Source organism: Heloderma suspectum, chromosome 2 (genome assembly GCF_057233095.1).
Source record: "Heloderma suspectum isolate Gila_16-S chromosome 2, 16-S_ref, whole genome shotgun sequence".
Lineage (NCBI taxonomy): Eukaryota > Metazoa > Chordata > Lepidosauria > Squamata > Helodermatidae > Heloderma > Heloderma suspectum.
Window position 1 is genome coordinate 304,113,389 of NC_139459.1, and position 18,469 is coordinate 304,131,857.

Sequence of the window (18,469 nt, forward strand, 5' to 3'; positions counted from 1 at the left end):
AATTCAGTACAGCATAGATAATCAACCTTACATTTGAATATCATATCATCAGTCTTATAGCAAGGGAGCAGGCCTACAGTTAATTTCCAGTAACCATATATTGCCCTTCAGTTAACATATAATAGTAAAGCTTAACAATTTAACCAGCCAAAAATATTACTAACCAAAGTCTCGTAATGATGATGATGATGATGATGATAATAATAATAATGAAGGAAATTAAACAGGATAAGTAATAATAATAACAAATCATTAATAAATTTTATGCTGTTATATAGTAATAAAGCTTAAAATCAACCAGGCAGAAATATTACTAATCCTGCTATGATAATATTGATAATAATAATAATTAAAAAGATAAGAATTATAAAGGATAAAAAAGGAAAAAAATACAACAATCACTAATGTATTTTATACTATCTATGTTTTAGATAGTATCATTTCCAAATATATAAATGAGTGTGCACATTTCTATACACCCTCAGATAGTAGATTTAAGTACAGTATATCATATCGATTTTAAAGAGAAAGGATTTAAAGGGAAAAAAATGAGAGAAAAAAGACGAATATATATATAAGAAATTATCTCTGGCCTAGCCTGGATTTTACAGACTAAACATAGCCAATTGACAAAACATGTTTATGAATTCCAGTTCATGGGGCTGGAAAAGAAGTCTCGCGTGTTTTTCCGATTAGCCACGCCTCCGCCATTTCGTGATTTAGAAACTTCTTCATCTGATCTTCAGAAAAAAAATGCAAAATGTAGCAGGATATTTTAACACTGGTTACCAGTTGTTTTCTGGGCCAAATTCAAGGTGTTGGTTTTGACCTTTAAAACCCTATATGATTCCGGCCCAGCCTATCTTAAGGAGCGCCTCCAGCAGCACCAGACAGGCCGCTTAACAAGATCAGCCTCGGATGGCCTTCTCTCTTTCCCATCAGCCAGGACAGCTAGACTGGTGGGAATGAGGGAGAGGGCCTTTTCTGTAGTGGCCCCCACTCTGTGGAACTCCCTCCCTAGGGAACTCCGCCATGCCCCCTCTTTAATGAGCTTCCATCGTGCATTAAAAACGTGGCTGTTCAGGCAGGCATTTGGGCTGGGTTAGGGTATTTTAGAAAATGTTTTTATTGTAGAATTTTATTGTTTTATTGTATATTGTACATCGCCCAGAGTGACTGGGTGACCAGCCAGATGGGCGATTAATAAATTTAATAATAAATAAATAAATAAATAAATAAATGATATTGTAAGTTCATTTGTCTTGCCAGGTTTCTCGCCTTGGTAAATTGCCTTCTTTTATCAGCAACTTCTTTGGTGTAATCCGGAAATAACATAACTCTATCTTGTTTTGCTTCAGCAAAGGAGATCGTTAACTTGTCGTGGTGCTGGAGCTTGAGCACCTTGATGTCAGGGTGGACACTGAGCCCATAGAATCCCAGAGTAGTTCTGATTCTGAGGAAGAGCAGCCACTCCTGGGAGAGGAGCGTGCTCATCCTTCCCAGGGCCAACAGCTGGCAGAGATTCTTCCCACCGGCATTCCTGGCATAGATAGCAGTCCCAGGAGTGAGAGAGCGTGGGAAGAAGACTTACTGGACGTGCGACGCCGACGTAGGAGGCGTAGTGCCCGGTTGGCGCGCAAACAACAGTTGCGCCCAGAGGATCCAAGGGAAAAGGGGAGGGACTCTCCCTAGCCCATAAGTTCAGGGTCTGCCAGTGATTCTCCTTCAAATGGGGACCAACTGTTCCAACTTAGGGCATAGGTACTCTGCCGCTCATATCTAGTTGCTAACAGTAGAGTTGTTAAGTTGTAAAAGAGGAATAAAGCTTTGAAAAGAATCCCTTTGTCTGTGTCTGGACTGTGCTACTGGATTAGACTGAGAAAGGCCACCAAGGAGCCCTTGACACTCAATGACGTCATGAGCTAAACTGTGAAGGGACACCCAGGACGGGAAGGTCATGGCAGAGAGGTCAGACTAAATACAATCCCTGGGGAAGGAAACAGCAACCCACCCCAGTATTCTTGCCATGAAAACTAAATAGATCAGTACAACCAGAGATATGTTGGTATACCATCGGAAGATGGGACTCCCAGGTCGGAAGCTGGTCAAAATGCTACCGGGGAGGAACAGAGGATAAGTTCAACTAGCCCCAGATGTGATGATGCAGCTAGCTCAAAGCCAAAAGGACGGCTAGCAGCCGATGGTGCTGGTGGTGAACGACAAATCCGATGTTCTAAAGATCAACACACCATAGGAATCTGGAATGTAAGATCTATGAGCCAGGGCAAATTGGATGTGGTTATTGGGGAGATGTCAAGATTAAATATAGACATTTTGGGTGCCAGTGAACTGAAATGGACTGGAATGGGCCACTTCACATCAAATGACCACCAGATCTACTACTGTGGACAAGAGGACCACAGAAGAAATGGAGTAGCCTTCATAATTAATAATATAGTGGCTAAAGCAGTTCTTGGATACAATCCAAAAAATGACAGAATGATCTCAATTCGAATTCAGGGTAAGCCATTTAACATCACAGTGATCCCAATATATGCCCCAACCACAGATGCTGAAGAAGCAGAAGTAGATCAGTTCTTTGAGGATCTGCAGCACCTACTGGATAGTACGCCAAACAAAGATGTTATTTTCATTACAGGAGACTGGAATGCTAAGGTGGGTAGACAAACGACACCTGGAATTACAGGCAAGCACGGTCTGGGAGAACAAAATGAAGCAGGACATAGGCTGATAGAATTTTGCCAAGACAACTCACTGTGCATAACAAACACTCTCTTCCAATAACCTAAGAGACGACTTTATACTTGGACTTCACCAGATGGTCGACACCAAAATCACATTGACTACATCCTTTGTAGCCAAAGGTGGCAGACATCTATGCAGTTGGTAAAAACAAGACCTGGAGCTGATTGTAGTTCAAATCATGAACTTCTTATTGCACAATTTAGAATCAGACTAAAGAGAATAGGGAAGACCCACAGATCAATTAGATATGAGCTCACAAATATTCCTCATGAAAATGCAGTGGAGGTGAAGAATAGATTTAAGGGACTAGATTTAGTAGATGGGGTCCTGGAAGAACTATGGACAGAAGTTCGCAGCATTGTTCAGGAGGTGGCAACAAAAAACGTCCCAAAGAACAAGAAAACCAAGAAGGCAAGATGGCTGTCTGCTGAGACACTGGAAGCAGCCCAAGAAAGAAGGAAAGCAAAAGGCGACAGTGATAGGGGGAGATATGCCCAATTCAATGCACAATTCCAGAGGTTAGCCAGAAGAGATAAGGAATTTTTTTTTAAACAAGCAATGCGCGGAAACGGAAGAAGATAATAGAATAGGAAGGACAAGAGACCTCTTCCAGAAAATTAGAAACATCGGAGGTAAATTCCAGGCAAAAATGGGTATGATCAAAAACAAAGATGGCAAGGACCTAACAGAAGCAGAAGAGATCAAGAAAAGGTGGCAAGAATATACGGAAGATCTGTATAGGAAGGATAATATCGGGGATAGATTTGACGGTGTGGTCAGTGAACTAGAGCCAGACATCCTGAAGAGTGAGGTTGAATGGGCCTTAAGAAGCATTGCTAATAACAAGGCAACAGGAGATGACGGTATCCCAGCTGAACTGTTTAAAATCTTGCAAGAGGATGCTGTCAAGGTGATGCATGCCATATGCCAGCAAATTTGGAAAACACAAGAATGGCCAACAGATTGGAAAAAATCAACTTATATCCCCATATCAAAAAAGGGAAACACCAAAGAATGTTCTAACTATCGAACAGTGGCACTTATTTCACAAGCCAGTAAGGTAATGCTCAAGATCTTGCAAGGTAGACTCCAGCAATTCATGGAACGAGAATTGCCAGATGTACAAGCTGGGTTTCGAAAAGGCAGAGGAAGTAGAAACCAAATTGCCAATATCCGCTGGATAATGGAGAAAGCCAGGGAGTTTCAGAAAAACATCTATTTCTGTTTTATTGACTGTTCTAAAGCCTTTGACTGTGTGGATCATAACAAATTGTGGCAAGTTCTTGGTGGTATGGGGATACCAAGTCATCTTGTCTGCCTCCTGAGGAATGTGTATAACGACCAAGTAGCAACGGTAAGAACAGACCACGGAACAACGGACTGGTTTAAGATTGGGAAAGGAGTACGGCAGGGTTGTATACTCTCACCCTACCCATTCAACCTGTATGCAGAACACATCAATGAGACGTGCTGGGCTTGATGAAGTCAAGGCCGGAGTTAAAATCGCTGGAAGAAACATTAACAATCTCCGATATGCAGATGATACCACTTTGATGGCTGAAAGTGAGGAGGAGCTGAGGAACCTCATGACGAAGGTGAAAGAAGAAAGTGCAAAAGCTGGGTTGCAGTTAAACCTCAAAAAAACCAAGATTATGGCAACCAACTTGATTGATAACTAGATAACTAGGCAAATAGAGGGAGAAAACGTGGAGGCAGTGACAGACTTTGTCTTTCTAGGTGCAAAGATTACTGCAGACGCTGACTGCAGCCAGGAAATCAGAAGACGTTTACTTCTTGGGAGGAGAGCAATGACAAATCTGGATAAAATAGTGAAGAGCAGAGACATCACACTGACAACAAAGGACTGCATAGTGAAAGCTAGTCCGCATAGTATTCCCCGTAGTAACCTATGGCTGTGAGAGCTGGAACATAAGGAAGGCTGAGCGAAGGAAGATAGATGCTTTTGAACTGTGGTGCTGGAGGAAAATTCTGAGAGTGCCTTGGACTGCAAGAAGATCAAACCAGTCCATACTCCAGGAAATAAAGCCAGACTGCTCACTTGAGGGAATGATCTTAAAGGCAAAACTGAAGTACTTTGGCCACATCATGAGAAGACAGGATACCCTGGAGAAGATGCTGGTGCTAGGGAACGTGGAAGGCCAAAGGAAGAGGGGCCGACCAAGGGCAAGACGGATGGATGATATTCTGGAGGTGATGGACTCGACCTTGGGGGAGCTGGGGGTGGTGATGGCCGACAGGAAGCTCTGGCGTGGGCTGGTCCATGAAGTCACGAAGAGTCGGAAGCGACTGACCGAATAAACAACAACGTCTTGTTTTGATCCCCAAAAAAGATTTCCGCCCCCTCTTGCCAAACGCAGGATATAATTTTTTGTGAAGATTCTTGCAAATTGGACTATAATCATATAATCAGTCCCTTTGGCATTTGGCACATGAAATGCCTGCTCAATATCAAGTAAATAATCAGATGACACAGGGAGTATCTCATGAAGAAACTTATCTACAAAAGTAGACAAATTTACATCAGTAGGTAGATCTTTGATACCAATAATATGTACATTTGCCCTGCGCATGAAAGCCTCAAGTTGGGGGATTCTGACAGACAAATTGTTGTAAAAAGCTTGTGATGCAATCTCCTGCGCTGCCACCCGATCTTGCAGCTTGTTAACCTTCGCCTCCATCTTTTGCCAAGAAGTGTTAAGTCCACAGCCCCTTGCAGGGCGGTGATGGAATTTTGAATTGTATCCAGTCTCTTATCCTGTTCAGCAAACTGTGAAGACAAAGTTTTTATCAGAGCAAGCAACTCCCCTGTATTTCCATCGCTTCTCGGAGCCTTTGCCACAGGAGGTGTAGGGGGGGTCGGCGGAGATCCTGCTCCTTTTTTTCTCCTTGATGTTTCCATCCTTCTCTTCAAACAGATCTTGCAGGTCCTCAAATATTGTTGGTATTCTTTAGTCCATAAACACTAATAACTACATTTGGAACTCATCAGCCCTGTGTTCTCCTAATTAGATAGGAGTTTCAAAACAACTTTGAGCGGTGTCAAAGCTCTGGCAGACTACCGTGGAGTTCAGCCCTTCTGCTGCTTCGCAAAATAAGCTGCTCTTCCAAGATTTCATCCAGATGCTGCTCTTGCTTTCCTTTTTCATTCCAGGGGAAGATGAAAACGTTTTTCAACCTTTTAAAAGCTGTTTGAGATAGCGTCCCACGGAGCCTCCGCAGAACGCTGCCAGGGCGACATGGCTCCAAACCGGAAGTCGGAGACATTTCTCTCCCTCTCTAAAAATACTAGAACCTGGGGTCATCCTATGAAGCTGATTGGTGGGAGATTCAGGACAGATAAAAGGAAGTACTTCTTCACACAGGATGTAGTGATGGCCACCAATTTGGATGGCTTTAAAAGGGGGTTAGACAAATTCCTGGAGGAAAAGCTATCAATGGCTACTAGCCCTGATGGCTATGTGCTGCCTCCAGTAGCAGAGGCAGTGAGCCTATGTACACGAGTTGCTGGGGGACATGGGTGGGAAGGTGCTGTTGTGCTTATGCCCTGCTTTTGGGTTCCTGGTTGAGAAGTGGTTGGCCACTGTGTGAACGGAATGCTGGACTAGATGGACCCTTGGTCTGCTCTAGCATGCCTCTTCTTATGTTCTTATGTTCTTAAAGGTGACTGAGAAATCTAATCGATAAATATGTGGTGATAGCTTTTCATGCGCTTTTGTCATCCTTATAGCTAGAGAACCATGTTCTTGTACTTTCTGTTTTCTGTAGGCCAAGTTATTTCTACAGCCACTTTAAAAAACACTCTTGCCTGGGAACAAGGCTGTTGGCTGCTTTTCTTTTTTCTGTCTTAGGTGGGTTAAATGCCAGCTTCATGCTGAGCCTCATGTACAACATATTTGTTCCTGTTTTCCATTCCCGCTGCTGTTTCATTGCAAATCGCTGCTGGCTAATGGTATCTGATGGGACTCCTTCCTGTCGCCTGCAAAATGTTTCATTTTGGTACCTTTCAGTCTTGCTTGCTTTTCCTTCTTTTTGTCATCTTTTTTGATCTTGCAAATCCAGGTCCTAGGAGAAATCAGACAGTATGAAATATGAAAATTGCTTGAGAAGTAATTGGAGAAACAGTGAGACTTATGAAACCCATGGAGATAATGCTCGCACCTACTTATTCACAATATTTAATTTTTAATGGCAATTTTAATTAATGGAGCACAGGTCTTTGGGTTTTTTCAGAGGCAAGTAAGAGGCAGCAGGGAGCTACAGGACAGCGAAAAAAGGGTGCCATTAAAATCTGTGAACTCTACATTGTTGACAGGAGATTGTGTGTGCGCGCATGTATACGAGACAGAGAAATAAAGCTCCAAAGCAAAATAAAATTGACCATTATGTAACAAATAAGTAAATAAAATCACTCAGCAGCTCGCTGCCAAAATGCATTTTGAGGTGAGGGCTCATCTGTGACTTTTCAGTTCCTAAGAGAGATTTTTTTGAGTCAAAACCTGTGAAAACAATTCCCTGCTGTGGCTTCTTACTGTAATGCATAAAGATACATCTAAGAATAATGCTTTCATATAGCAAGTTTGAAAGGATTATCAAAGCATGTTTATATAAACCTGTTAATTTATGAATTCTGGAAGAAAAGTGGTAGGAAAATGCACAAAAATGCAAACATATCCAGGGAGGGACAAGGTTGCAAGCAGAATAAGTGACCTTTTTGTGTTCAAGTTGTGTTTTTCCTAAGCAGTATGACTTTGGCAAGATATTGCAAGAGAATAAGAGTAAACACAGGAAGAAAAGTTTATCTGAGCAGCTGTAGTGAGAAGGACTTGGAGGGAAAATAAAACTTGAGATAATCATGATTTAATCGTGATCTAGGGTAGTATCCAACTGGGGCCTTGCACACGTGGCCATCCCCACTGGGCCCTGGTCTGCCTGGGGCTGCGATGTAGAGCTTCTGGGTGCAAGTCCTGAAACGCGCCTAAATGCTCATTTTTGGAAGGGGTGGCAACCTGCTCTATTAATTAAATGCTTATTTTTGCTTGGTTTGGGGCTTGCCCCCAGAAGTGCTACATCATGGCCATGTGTGGACTCAGGCTGGCAGGGCTGGGCATGCATAGACTGGGGCCAGCTAGGCTGGCCATGCATGCAGGGGCCCAATTGGATACTACCCATAAACTGGAAAGAACAGGGAAACTGGAAAGAGAATGATATTATATTTCTCTCATACTCTATTTTATCCCTCCTCCCTTTTTAATGAATTCTTTCGGTTTGTGTTTATCTATTTTGTCTGTCACTGTTAAACAGCTAGCTACAGAGTAAATGTTTCCATATGCCATTTGTTTCTGTTGCATAGATGAAACAGCTAAGAATGGTTCCATACTATATGTGGCAATCATGGTTTGGACAAAGGTTTCCGAGTGTGAACATTTGGAGGTAACCATCTTTAGGCCCAGATTACCAGGGAGAAATGTGGAGGCATAAAGCAGTGAAGCAACATATGACCTATATAAAGGTCAGAAGTCAAGCCAGTGAATAGTCACACACTCCCTTCAGTCTCCTTAGTTTGCTTTGTAGATTAGTAATGTGGAATATCTTGTGTGTTGCTTGCTCTCATTAGTCTATATAAAGGCTAGAAAAGAGCTGCTTTCTCCTGATTTGGACAGAATTTCTTACATGGCTTCACTTTACAAAGTGAGGTTGCCATACTTGTAAAGTTGCTGTGTTATCTTCAGATGGAGTTTAAAAACAAATACAGTATACCGTCAGGTGATCACTTTTAATAAATCTATTTGTTTTATATTATTGATGCTTGATTTTCCCCCATTGACCTGTGTAATCTTTTATGCTTCTGGTTTGGTTATGACTGAATATGATGCATCTACCACACCCATGGATCCCTCAAGTATGAAGAAGGCACAGGCAGCTGCTAGGGGAAGTATGAACTGTTCCCTTCTTCCTCACAGCCCAGGTCTGGAGTGTGTTTGCTTTGGTCTGGAGGTGGAGTGTTAATTTGCTCCTCACTCAATGTAATAAGAGTGACATGGGCTTATGTATCAAATCATAGACTCTCAGGTTGACTGGTAGTGATGAGGAATGGTTTGGGAATCTATTTTCACACACTTTTTCATTCTTAGGGGCCCTCCTTTTGGTGCCTTAATGCAGCCTTCCCAGCCTGGTGCCCTCCAGATGTTTTGGACTACAACACCCATCAGCCAAAGCCAGCATGGCTAATGGTGTGGGATGATGGGCAGGCTCTGGGCTGGAGAAGACTGCCTAATATGTAGTATGGCTACCTGACTGTCCCATTTTTCTTCACCAGTTGTAGGAGTGTCTTATAGGACTGTGCAGTTTAAGAAACTAATTTTTTTAATGCTGAGTGATGCTTTTTAAAAAAATTTCAGAATTCTGAAATCTACAAGCTGACTTTGGACCAATACAATGAGGCAATCACCAATGCAGAGGATCAGATCAGGTAAGAAACCAGTTTTTATCTTTGCCTTTATACAGCACCTTTGATACAGAAAACATAAGACTGGTTTCCACAGGTGGCCAGATTGTAGTCCTGAGAGGTATGAGCTTTTCTCTGATCTCTCCACCAAAGTTTGATGTATGTCGAGGAGGAACTACAAGGCCAAGGACCAACCTGCTCTATTCTTATGTATGCTGTTCAGTGGTTCTATTATCAGAGTCAACCAGAATAGTCCAACAAACTTAGCAGAGTCTATAATTGATGAACAGGAAGAGCATTTTAGTATTTATTTGTTTGTTTTTATACCATTTGTTTATTGTTAGGTTTATTGTGATTTTTATATATTTTAGTTGTAAGTTGCCTTGAGTTTTATTTTATCATAGAAAGGTGGGGGATAAATGTCTAAATAATCTTGTTATTTCCTGTCCCCTGTGATTGCGTCAGAATCATTGTGAGTCCTGAATATAACATCTCAGGTGTTATATCTCAGATTCACCTTGTGTGCCACCACCCAGTTCTGGCCAAAGCAGGGAACTACAAAGAAACCAAGAACAACACCTAACTATAGGCCAGAGTAAACAATATGCTTCTTTGTGATCTCTCTAGAACAGGTGGGCAACATGTGGCCCCTGCTGCCCTCCCAACTGTAAATTTTTTAAAAAACAAAACAAAATGGCATCCAGAATACCCATTTTAAAGCTTTTTTGGCCCTTTGGGTGTTCAGTAGGTACTACAGAGTACCAAAAAGGTCATAATTAGCTTGAAAACAAACTAATTTTGACCACTTTCGCACTCCATAGCTGCTCCAGACACCATTTAATTTCTTTAAAAAAACTAAATTTTGGAGGGGACTGTGGTGGTGGTGAGGTTCGGGGTTGGGGGGATGGCCCCTGGACTACCCAAAGTTGCCCACCTCTGCTCTAAAATCTTCTAGGTCATGCTTGCTCATTCATCTTAGAAGCAAGGGGATTCTGCTTCTGTGTTCCCTGAGAGACCAGTGCCTTAAGAACATAAGAAACATGCTTGATCAGGCTGAAGATCCATCTTGGTCCGGCATTCTGTTTCACACAATGGCTAATAAGATGCATTTCTCATCTTTGCTGGGCCTTACCTCTGCCCCTACCTCAGCTTTGCATTCCACCCCATCCTTTCAACCTTTACAGGAGCCAGTTTAACAGACCAGAAATACAGGTATTTTTGTAGTTGCACTGTGGGGAAAGTGTGCTACTGCACCCAGGAGAGGTTTCAATGTTTTTCTCTTGTAGTTAAGGTTTTTGAGAACCTCTGTGATGTAGTGTCTTTTTATATGGCCCTTCATCTAAGGAGAAGTATGTGAGCATGATCTGAGCTGTAGGAAGCCTAAATCACTGCAATCTACCTTTCTACTATAAACCAACGAATAGATCTTGGAGTAAAAAATACAGGACATCCTCAAATTGAAGGGCTAGATTAAAAATCTCCAGGACTTTTTATAAGGGTCACCTCGTGCCTGTGTAACATACATTTGGATCGTATGCAGTAAAACCTGTAATATATAGGGCTTACAACAAATACACATTTTAACATGTTCATGAGGCACATTACAGTTGGCCGAGGAAACCTGCACAGTGTACCTTTATCAGAGGACTTGTAAAATTGGACCATATTGTATGCAGTGGCCCTCAGAGTGATAATATCAAGGAGACGATTAAGAGTTCGCACCTTTTTCATTGCAACAGGCAAATAAATGGTGATACATTAGACATTAGGTGTTAATTAATAGAATATGAGCTACATTTCTTAAAATACTATTTTTAACTTGACACCAAGATGCTTTTGATACTTTGTGCCTTCTTTTTGTCACCTTTTAATACATGTTTCATATTCTAAACCTATTTCTGTGGTGGTGATGGTGTCTAGCATAGTATTCCCTATATTTTAATAAGAAAATAAATCCTCTTCCTTGAAGATTCTTTAATGTTGGCAATGCTAGGGCAGTTATACTGTTAATATCATAACAAACTACACTACATTTAGAGAGCAATTGGGTTTAATGGAATGCATTATGGGAGTGATGACAAAAGTAAAGTAGATCTGTCTAGATTGTGTAGAATGAACCAAGGCCTGCCTTTTGGAAGGTGTTCAGGGAGGCTACTTGGACCGGATGGGGGACCTCCATGGGATGCAGATTCCCCATCCTTACCTTACAGGAACAAGGAATGGGTTAACAGGATTAATCAGGATCCCACAAAAATCATGCAGGGAACTGCACACTGATCGTGGTTCAGGATCGTTTTAATATTTGCTCTCAGACAAGACTTCTGTCCTGCCCTGGAGACTGGCAAAATGTTCAACCCTATTGGTATGTAAAGAAGTCCAAATTTCCAGAAGGTAAGGTACAACAGAATTTCAGTGTTGCACAGAGTTTATCATGATCTAGTTACCTACAACTGCTTTCAGAGAACAAAACTGTTTTCATAGTTACATCCTGTACTAATGAACATCCTGTGTTGCTTGATGAGAGTGAGCAGGGGGGTTGTAGAGCAGTTTGAGAAGACTTTGAATCCCAAAGGCTAGGGGACCATGCTTAGGGAGGTGCCTCCCTGGCAATATGGATTGAGAGGGTTTTGATGGTTTCCTCCCAGGAAGGATCCTGCTCAGGGCAGAGAATACTTGGCATAAAGGTCAGTCACCCTATATCATGCATGGATGGATCTCCAGCTGAGAGCACACCCCCCGCCCCAAGCTACCAGTTGCCCCTGCTGATGCCATCAGAGGGAGAGGAAGCAGCAGTGAGGTACCCTGCATTGTGTCTGCATACTGCTCTAGCTGAGAGCCCCCTTCTTCCAGCTACTGCCACTGCTGATGCCATCAGAGAGGAAGCAGCAGCCCTTCCATTGTGCCTTGATCCAACTCCAAGACCTACTGAATTAGTACCTGCGGAACGTTGTAACTAAGAATCGAGTGTCTGAGTTTGCTTTTTTCCCTCTTCTTTCCCTTTCCCTTTGTGTCATGCCTTTTAGACCTTGAACTTGAAAGCAGGGACTGTCTTATTTCTAATCTTTGTAAGCTGCTCTGGGAGCCTTTTTGGCCGAATGGTGGGGTGACAGTGCTTTAAATATTAACAAAGATGAGTCATAGCAGCATGGCTGCTTATCTGTTTTAACTTGGGGTTTGGGGTTCAAAATGGAACCCAAGATACTTGGGCCAGTGTGTCTCATAAGCCAGAGACTAGCAGATCACCCCACCCCCACAGGCTAACATTGTGACTGACTTATCACATTTGGATTTGCTTGGACAACTGGGCAATAGACAGCCTGGACATGCTGCGGTCCCCTCACCCCACCCCAAACCCACACACATAACTAAAGTTGCTGACACATTGTATACATTTTTAAAATATCTGCTCTTAAAAATATGTTGCTGTTGGAATAAATATTTCAAAAGTTGGAAAGCAGTAATTAAGTTATGACAACCTTTTCTCCAGTTGTCTTTAATCTTATAACACAGGAAGATGATACTGAAGCCAAATATGTTTCCAGAGCTATGTTTCTAGTTGCCAAGAAAGCAATAATTAGAAATATGGAAGTTCTTTAGGATTTCCTACAGGAAGAGATTAAGATCTGAGGCTGTGTCCTTTATTTTCTGTTTTTGGTTGTGCCAAGACTCTTTTTATGAAGGCCTTCAGTGCATTCTTTTTCGGTCTTCATCTGATCTCTCCACATTTTCTTACTTGATAGGATCTGCAACACACACTAATATCTAGTATAATGAGACATTCCTCAAAAAGTCAAGATTGCTGTTGATGACTCCTTAATTATTTTAGCAAGGATATTTCATACAAGGTTTTAGAAAACATCCTTCACCTCACCCTATTCTACACATTTGAGCAGTTGCTGCTGCATGTTTCTTCTCTAATGTGCTCCTTAACCATGTTTTTTTCATTAGAAGTTTAAGCTTTCATCTAGTAGCATGTCATAATCATTCTGACTTCCTTGTTTCTCACTGTCCACTTATTCTTTTATATTATCACTGTTTTCTGGTGGCACCTCATTGACTTTGTCTTCCTGTGAGGTTTTGTCGTATCACACAGTTCACTTACAAAGACAAAGCTGTTACTCTGCAGAACTTTGTCTTAAAACTAGGAAAGAACTGCGGATGAGAGGGAATAGTTACATGTCTGTCATAGTTTGTATGTCTGGAGAGGGAAGTGCTAATCTAATTTGGTGTGGTGGCTAAGAGTATGAGCCAGGAAATCCATGGTTCAGACTGCCAGGAACTTTGTATGTAGGCTTACTCTCTCTTGCCTCCGCTCTTTATGTGCAATGTCAGGATGATAATACCAACCTACTTTACGTGATTGTTGTAAAGATTACAGAGCTAATGTATGTGAAGTGCTTTGAACGCTGTCACAAGGTGTGCTTCCTCCTATTTTCATCCCAAATTAACGATGTGACCATGTAAATGCAGCAACTATACACTTTATTAACCTCTGTTAGAGCACAGGCTCATTCAAGTCAGTAGCTGCAGAATCAGACTCACCTCTTGGGGATTGTAGTAAGTAGCTGCAGGATAAGGTGAAAAGTTCCTGGAGCAGTACTTGTAAGCAGGCTGTAGGATCAGGATAAATCCTCACAGAGTAAGGTAAGTAGCTGATAGATTGGGCTGGATGTCTACAGTGCAAATGGGTAAGTATCAGCCTGCTCACACTTTTAAGATCAGAAAGAGAGGTCCTTCTCATTTGCCCACCTGTGAGAGCAGCTAGGTGGGTGACCACACATGAGAGAGCCTTCACTGCAGTGGCCCCCCACCTTTTCAACAAGTTGCCATCAGAGGTCTGCCATGCTCCATCACTGCAGGCTTTCAGGAAGGCCTTGAAAACATATTATTTTACTGTGGCCTTCTCATGATATGACTGCAGTTGTTGCTGTTATTGTTGCTGCTGCTGGTTGTATTTTTGGCTTTTATCGTTGTTATTGCTATTTTACTGTGTTTATGCATTTATCACTTTTAATATTTTAACTGTTTTTATGTATTTTATTGCTGTAAGCCACCTTGGGAAAACTTCTGCCCTGAAAGGTGACCAAGAAATACTTTAAATAAATAAATAAATAAAATACCAATACTATCAGGGTGATGGTCCACAGTGCAGGTAAATTGCTGCTGAACTAGAGCAAATGCCCAGAGAGTGATAAAGGTATGTGGCTGCAGGATTAGAGGGAATGGCTACAGAGTGATCCCAGCCATAGCTAAATAGATGTAGAGTCAGGATTATCTGACCCTTATCTGAGGTTGCTGTGGAAGTGAGCAGCTCTTTTCTTGAGCTGTTATTCTTGTGTTTTCCTTGCTGCATTGGAAGGTCTGTCTTATATTTCCTAGCAACTACTCCTCTGTTTCTGTTCTTTGGCCTTCTAATGAGCCAGTTGCCCTTTCCCTCTTCTCACTATCTCTTTTTGTACTTTCTGTTCTTGGTTCCTTTCCTGTTGCTCTTTCCAGCCACTCCTCCTGATCCTCTTTGCTCCAGCTCTGTCTTTCTTCTCTCCACCCTGAGCTTACAGCCATTTCTATATGAGGCATTTATTGTGCGGTCATGACAGGCCACTCACAGACGTTTGCGGGTCAATTAGATGTCGTCGTCAGCATCCAGGGCCCCTCCCACACTATCCGCGGCATAAGGTGGCGCAATTCAAACCTCTTTTAATCGGGTTTGAATAAACCATGTGGTGTACTGCTATTTTTCAGCCACTAGATTGCGCTGTTTTTCATTCAGTTATATGGGGGCTGCTAAGAAAGGATATTTGGTCGCGTTTGCCATCTAAATTGCCAGTTGTCAATGCGCCTCAGAAAAGGAAGTAAAATGCTCCACAGGACTTCAGATTTTTCTTTACTGTAGAAGAGCCCTACAGCATTCAGGCTTTTGTCCTGTTCTTCTGCCCCACTTCTTCCTTCTTCCTCAGAGTCCTTGAACCATTTAAAGAGCCCCTGCCCTGATTCCCTTTCTTTCTGTTTAACCAGATCTAACTGTGGTTGGCTACTATTGCTAGGTAACCAGGGACATCTGGGGGATTGTATGGCAACCCCCAATGGCTCCTCACAAACACCCAAGGTGCTATATCAGCGTTACTTAATATTGTTCAGTTATGCCACAATTGGCAATCCTGATTTTGCATCCAAGATTATATCCTGACCTTTGTTCATGGTTTATGTAGGAGGCAAGTGAGCCGGGTTTTCCTCCCATCCTAGGTGAAATGCTGAGGCTGAATTCAGTAGGACCTGACAGTCACCGCTTGGGATTATTTCTGAAGCATTCTCAGTGTGCACACTTTGTCACTTTTGTTGGCACACACCTCTAAATGTGGAAAGTACTAATCCAGTAGAAGATGCAAAACTAAATCCTGTCTCACAGTTTGATGATACTGTTTTAACTTTAGACTGGAGAGGACTTCACAGAAATGGCCAGGTTTGAATATGGCCTCACCATTGTTTTATTCAGACTGGGAATAGCAAAACTAAGGCTTGTTTTATATTGCTAAGAGGTAGGTGCTCCTTTCAGGGCCTGTGTAACCAGCCCTAACTGTGGTTGGCAACTATTGCTAGGTAACCAGGGTCATTTGGGTGTCTTAAGGTAGACTTCCTTGCAGATAACATAAAAGCCATGTAGGATCAGACCAGGGGTCCATCTAGTCCAGCATTCTGTTCACAAAGTGGCCAACCAGCTGCCCATGGGAAACCCACAAGCAGGACATGAGTGCAACAGCACCCATCCACCCATGTTCCCCAGCAACTGGAGTACATGGGCATACTGCCTCTGATACTGGAGGTAGCTTATAGCCATCAGGACTAGTAGCCATCAATAGCCTTATCCTCCATGAATTTGTCCAATCCTCTTTTGAAGCCATCCAATTTGGTGGCCATCACTACACGTAGGAATTATCTAGGGTCACTGACAGATCATAGTGAACCCTACTCTCCATCCACCAGAGATAGTTTTCTGCTCCTGTTTACATGGTCACTCATCACTTTACACTTAGATTCATTTGACAGGAGTTAAACTCTCCTAGTCTTGTTGATTCTTTCCTTAAAATTACTTCACTCTCTGATTCAATATTTTAGTGTGTAAACAATAAAGCAGTTCAGGAGCTGTTGTCCCGGGATAATTCATAGTCTAACTAGGCCCTTAGAGGGCTAGGGTTGACCCCTTAAAACAGTGTAGTCCATTGGTTTTACTAATGCTGCACTAATGTGAAGGGATCGCAGTTCTTGTTCAACTCAGAGTTGGAACTAGGTCCCAGCCTTATGCTCAGCTCACAGAAACACAGCTGCTATTTATTTATTTATTTATTTATTTATTTACAAAAAGTGTGATAGGAAATTGGTTTCCTTTCTCCCTAGCTCTAGTGTTATCACACCCTTGCCATTACTCATGGTGAATTACTAGAAGGAGCCCCTCATTTCTTTCCTTACATATATACGTTAAAGGTGCTTCCTTTTTTTGTCACCTTCTGCCAGATACCATCTTTTTTATGTGTGCCATTTACTGCGCTTGGATAAACTAGAAACAGGATTTTTCTCTACGGCGAGCAGCAGCTCCTGCTTTTCAGAAACCAAATGGCAGCATGAGTGGAAGAGGCACGAATTATGGAGGCTGTTTCCTTGGCATTGCTAAGCTTCTGTAGCATCCCTTTCCATTCATTTTCTCGTCCTCTCGACCATCTGCAGCTCTGGCACAAGTGGCCTGGTGCATTAAAGGGCTTTTTATTTCCTCTGAATGAATAACGCTAACTGGTATTTATGACAGCACTTCACCATTTCAGAGTGTTGTGCAGAACTCCTCTAACAAGGCCACACAATAAAAATGTTCTTTTGAGGTTGGTGGACAAGTTTGGCTCTTTGAGAAGAGAGGAAATCTGCTCAAAATGGAAATGAATTTGCTTTTCCCAAGGCACCTAGCAAAGCAGTGATGGGTTAATTATCCTGTGGCCACAGCTGGAGGGAGGGTATCAGCCTTGATTCACAGGTGGCCTGATCCAGTGTGACCTACACTTTCTTTCTCACTTACCTCCAGTGGAGGCCCCAGTTTTGGTGGGGCTGTGATTCCATTCTGGGTTTCAGTTAGAACCAGCCAGATCTCTAAAGGAGCTATCCAAGGTGCTGTCCCTACTTTGGAGATAGGTTTCAGCACCTTGGATAGCTCCTTTATAGTTCTGGCTGGTTCTGCCTGAAACCCCGAATGGATGCTCAGCCCCACCAAAATCAGAGCTACCAGCCTCCACTATTTACATCTGAACCTCTAGCATCCATGTTCTTTTGCAGCATCTTCAGAAATGTCCTCCCCTACCCTATTTTCACTTTCTTTCTATGCTGGATGTTCTCCAGCCTCTGTCTTTTTCCCAGCAAAGAGCCGCCTAGCAACAGGAGCCTACTGCTCAGAGCTTGGAAAACTAGCAGCTTTTCTGCCACCTTCCTTGATGTGCCCTTATTGTGTGCAGACTGTGTTGGTTTGGAGAACTGCCACAAAATGCATTGTCTGCTTGATTTTACTACAATAGCTGTATTATTTTGGGTGTGTACGTGTTAACTAGTGGAATTAAAGGCTGGGGATTTGGATCTACACACACACACACACACATTCTGCTGTTTAGCAAACTCTTCACATCAGTGATCACCCACAAAAGAAGAAGCATGTAAATAAAAGGCCAGCGCTCCCCACCTTTTACTTCACTCCCTGTCCTTTTCTCGGTGCTCAGAGAGCCATGACGCAGACTAGGTTTAGAGAAGACAACTTGTTAATCCCCTCCCTGCTACAGAGAATAAAATGGCATTTCATTCCAAGCTCTGTTAATGCACTCGCTCCTGGGATAAAGCAAGACTCCCAAACGGCAGTGGCCAATTCCCCCCCCCCCACATTGTTTTTGTCTATTTTTGAGTGTTGCATTTAGATTAGCTTCTGAGGATTAAATGTTTTTACAATCTCTGAATCTGTTAAGGGGTGGCAGGGAGGGAGGGAGGGGGCCATCGACAAAGATGCTGTTGCTTAGTGTAGGTGTTCCTGATGTATCCTCCATTGGTGGTTTTGAAAATTTCATTTCTTTTGTGAGTACTGACTTATCTGTTCTCCTCCTCCTCCTCCGCCTCATTATTATTAAATTTGGAAGCAGTAAGGATGGGTGTGGATACATGACATACTCTTTCTCTAAAAGGCAATAATGCACAAGCATGATGGTGTCTGGTGGATTA

The 18,469-nt window shown here is 42.4% G+C and overlaps 1 protein-coding gene across 6 annotated transcripts in view; it reads left to right on the forward strand.

The window, feature by feature from the left end:
- The window catches only part of CHCHD6 (coiled-coil-helix-coiled-coil-helix domain containing 6), a 294,049-nt gene that overhangs the window by 192,960 nt on the left and 82,620 nt on the right, over positions 1 to 18,469 (forward strand). For 4 of the 6 annotated variants that reach the window (XM_084840184.1, XM_084840185.1, XM_084840181.1 and 1 more), the window contains one exon: positions 9,186 to 9,256. In XM_084840184.1, coding sequence (XP_084696310.1) covers positions 9,186 to 9,256 — 71 coding nt within the window. Of the gene's footprint in view, positions 1 to 9,185; positions 9,257 to 10,187; positions 10,523 to 18,469 lie in introns of those variants that run through there. The other 2 variants (XM_084840183.1, XM_084840182.1) reach the window with 2 other exon arrangements.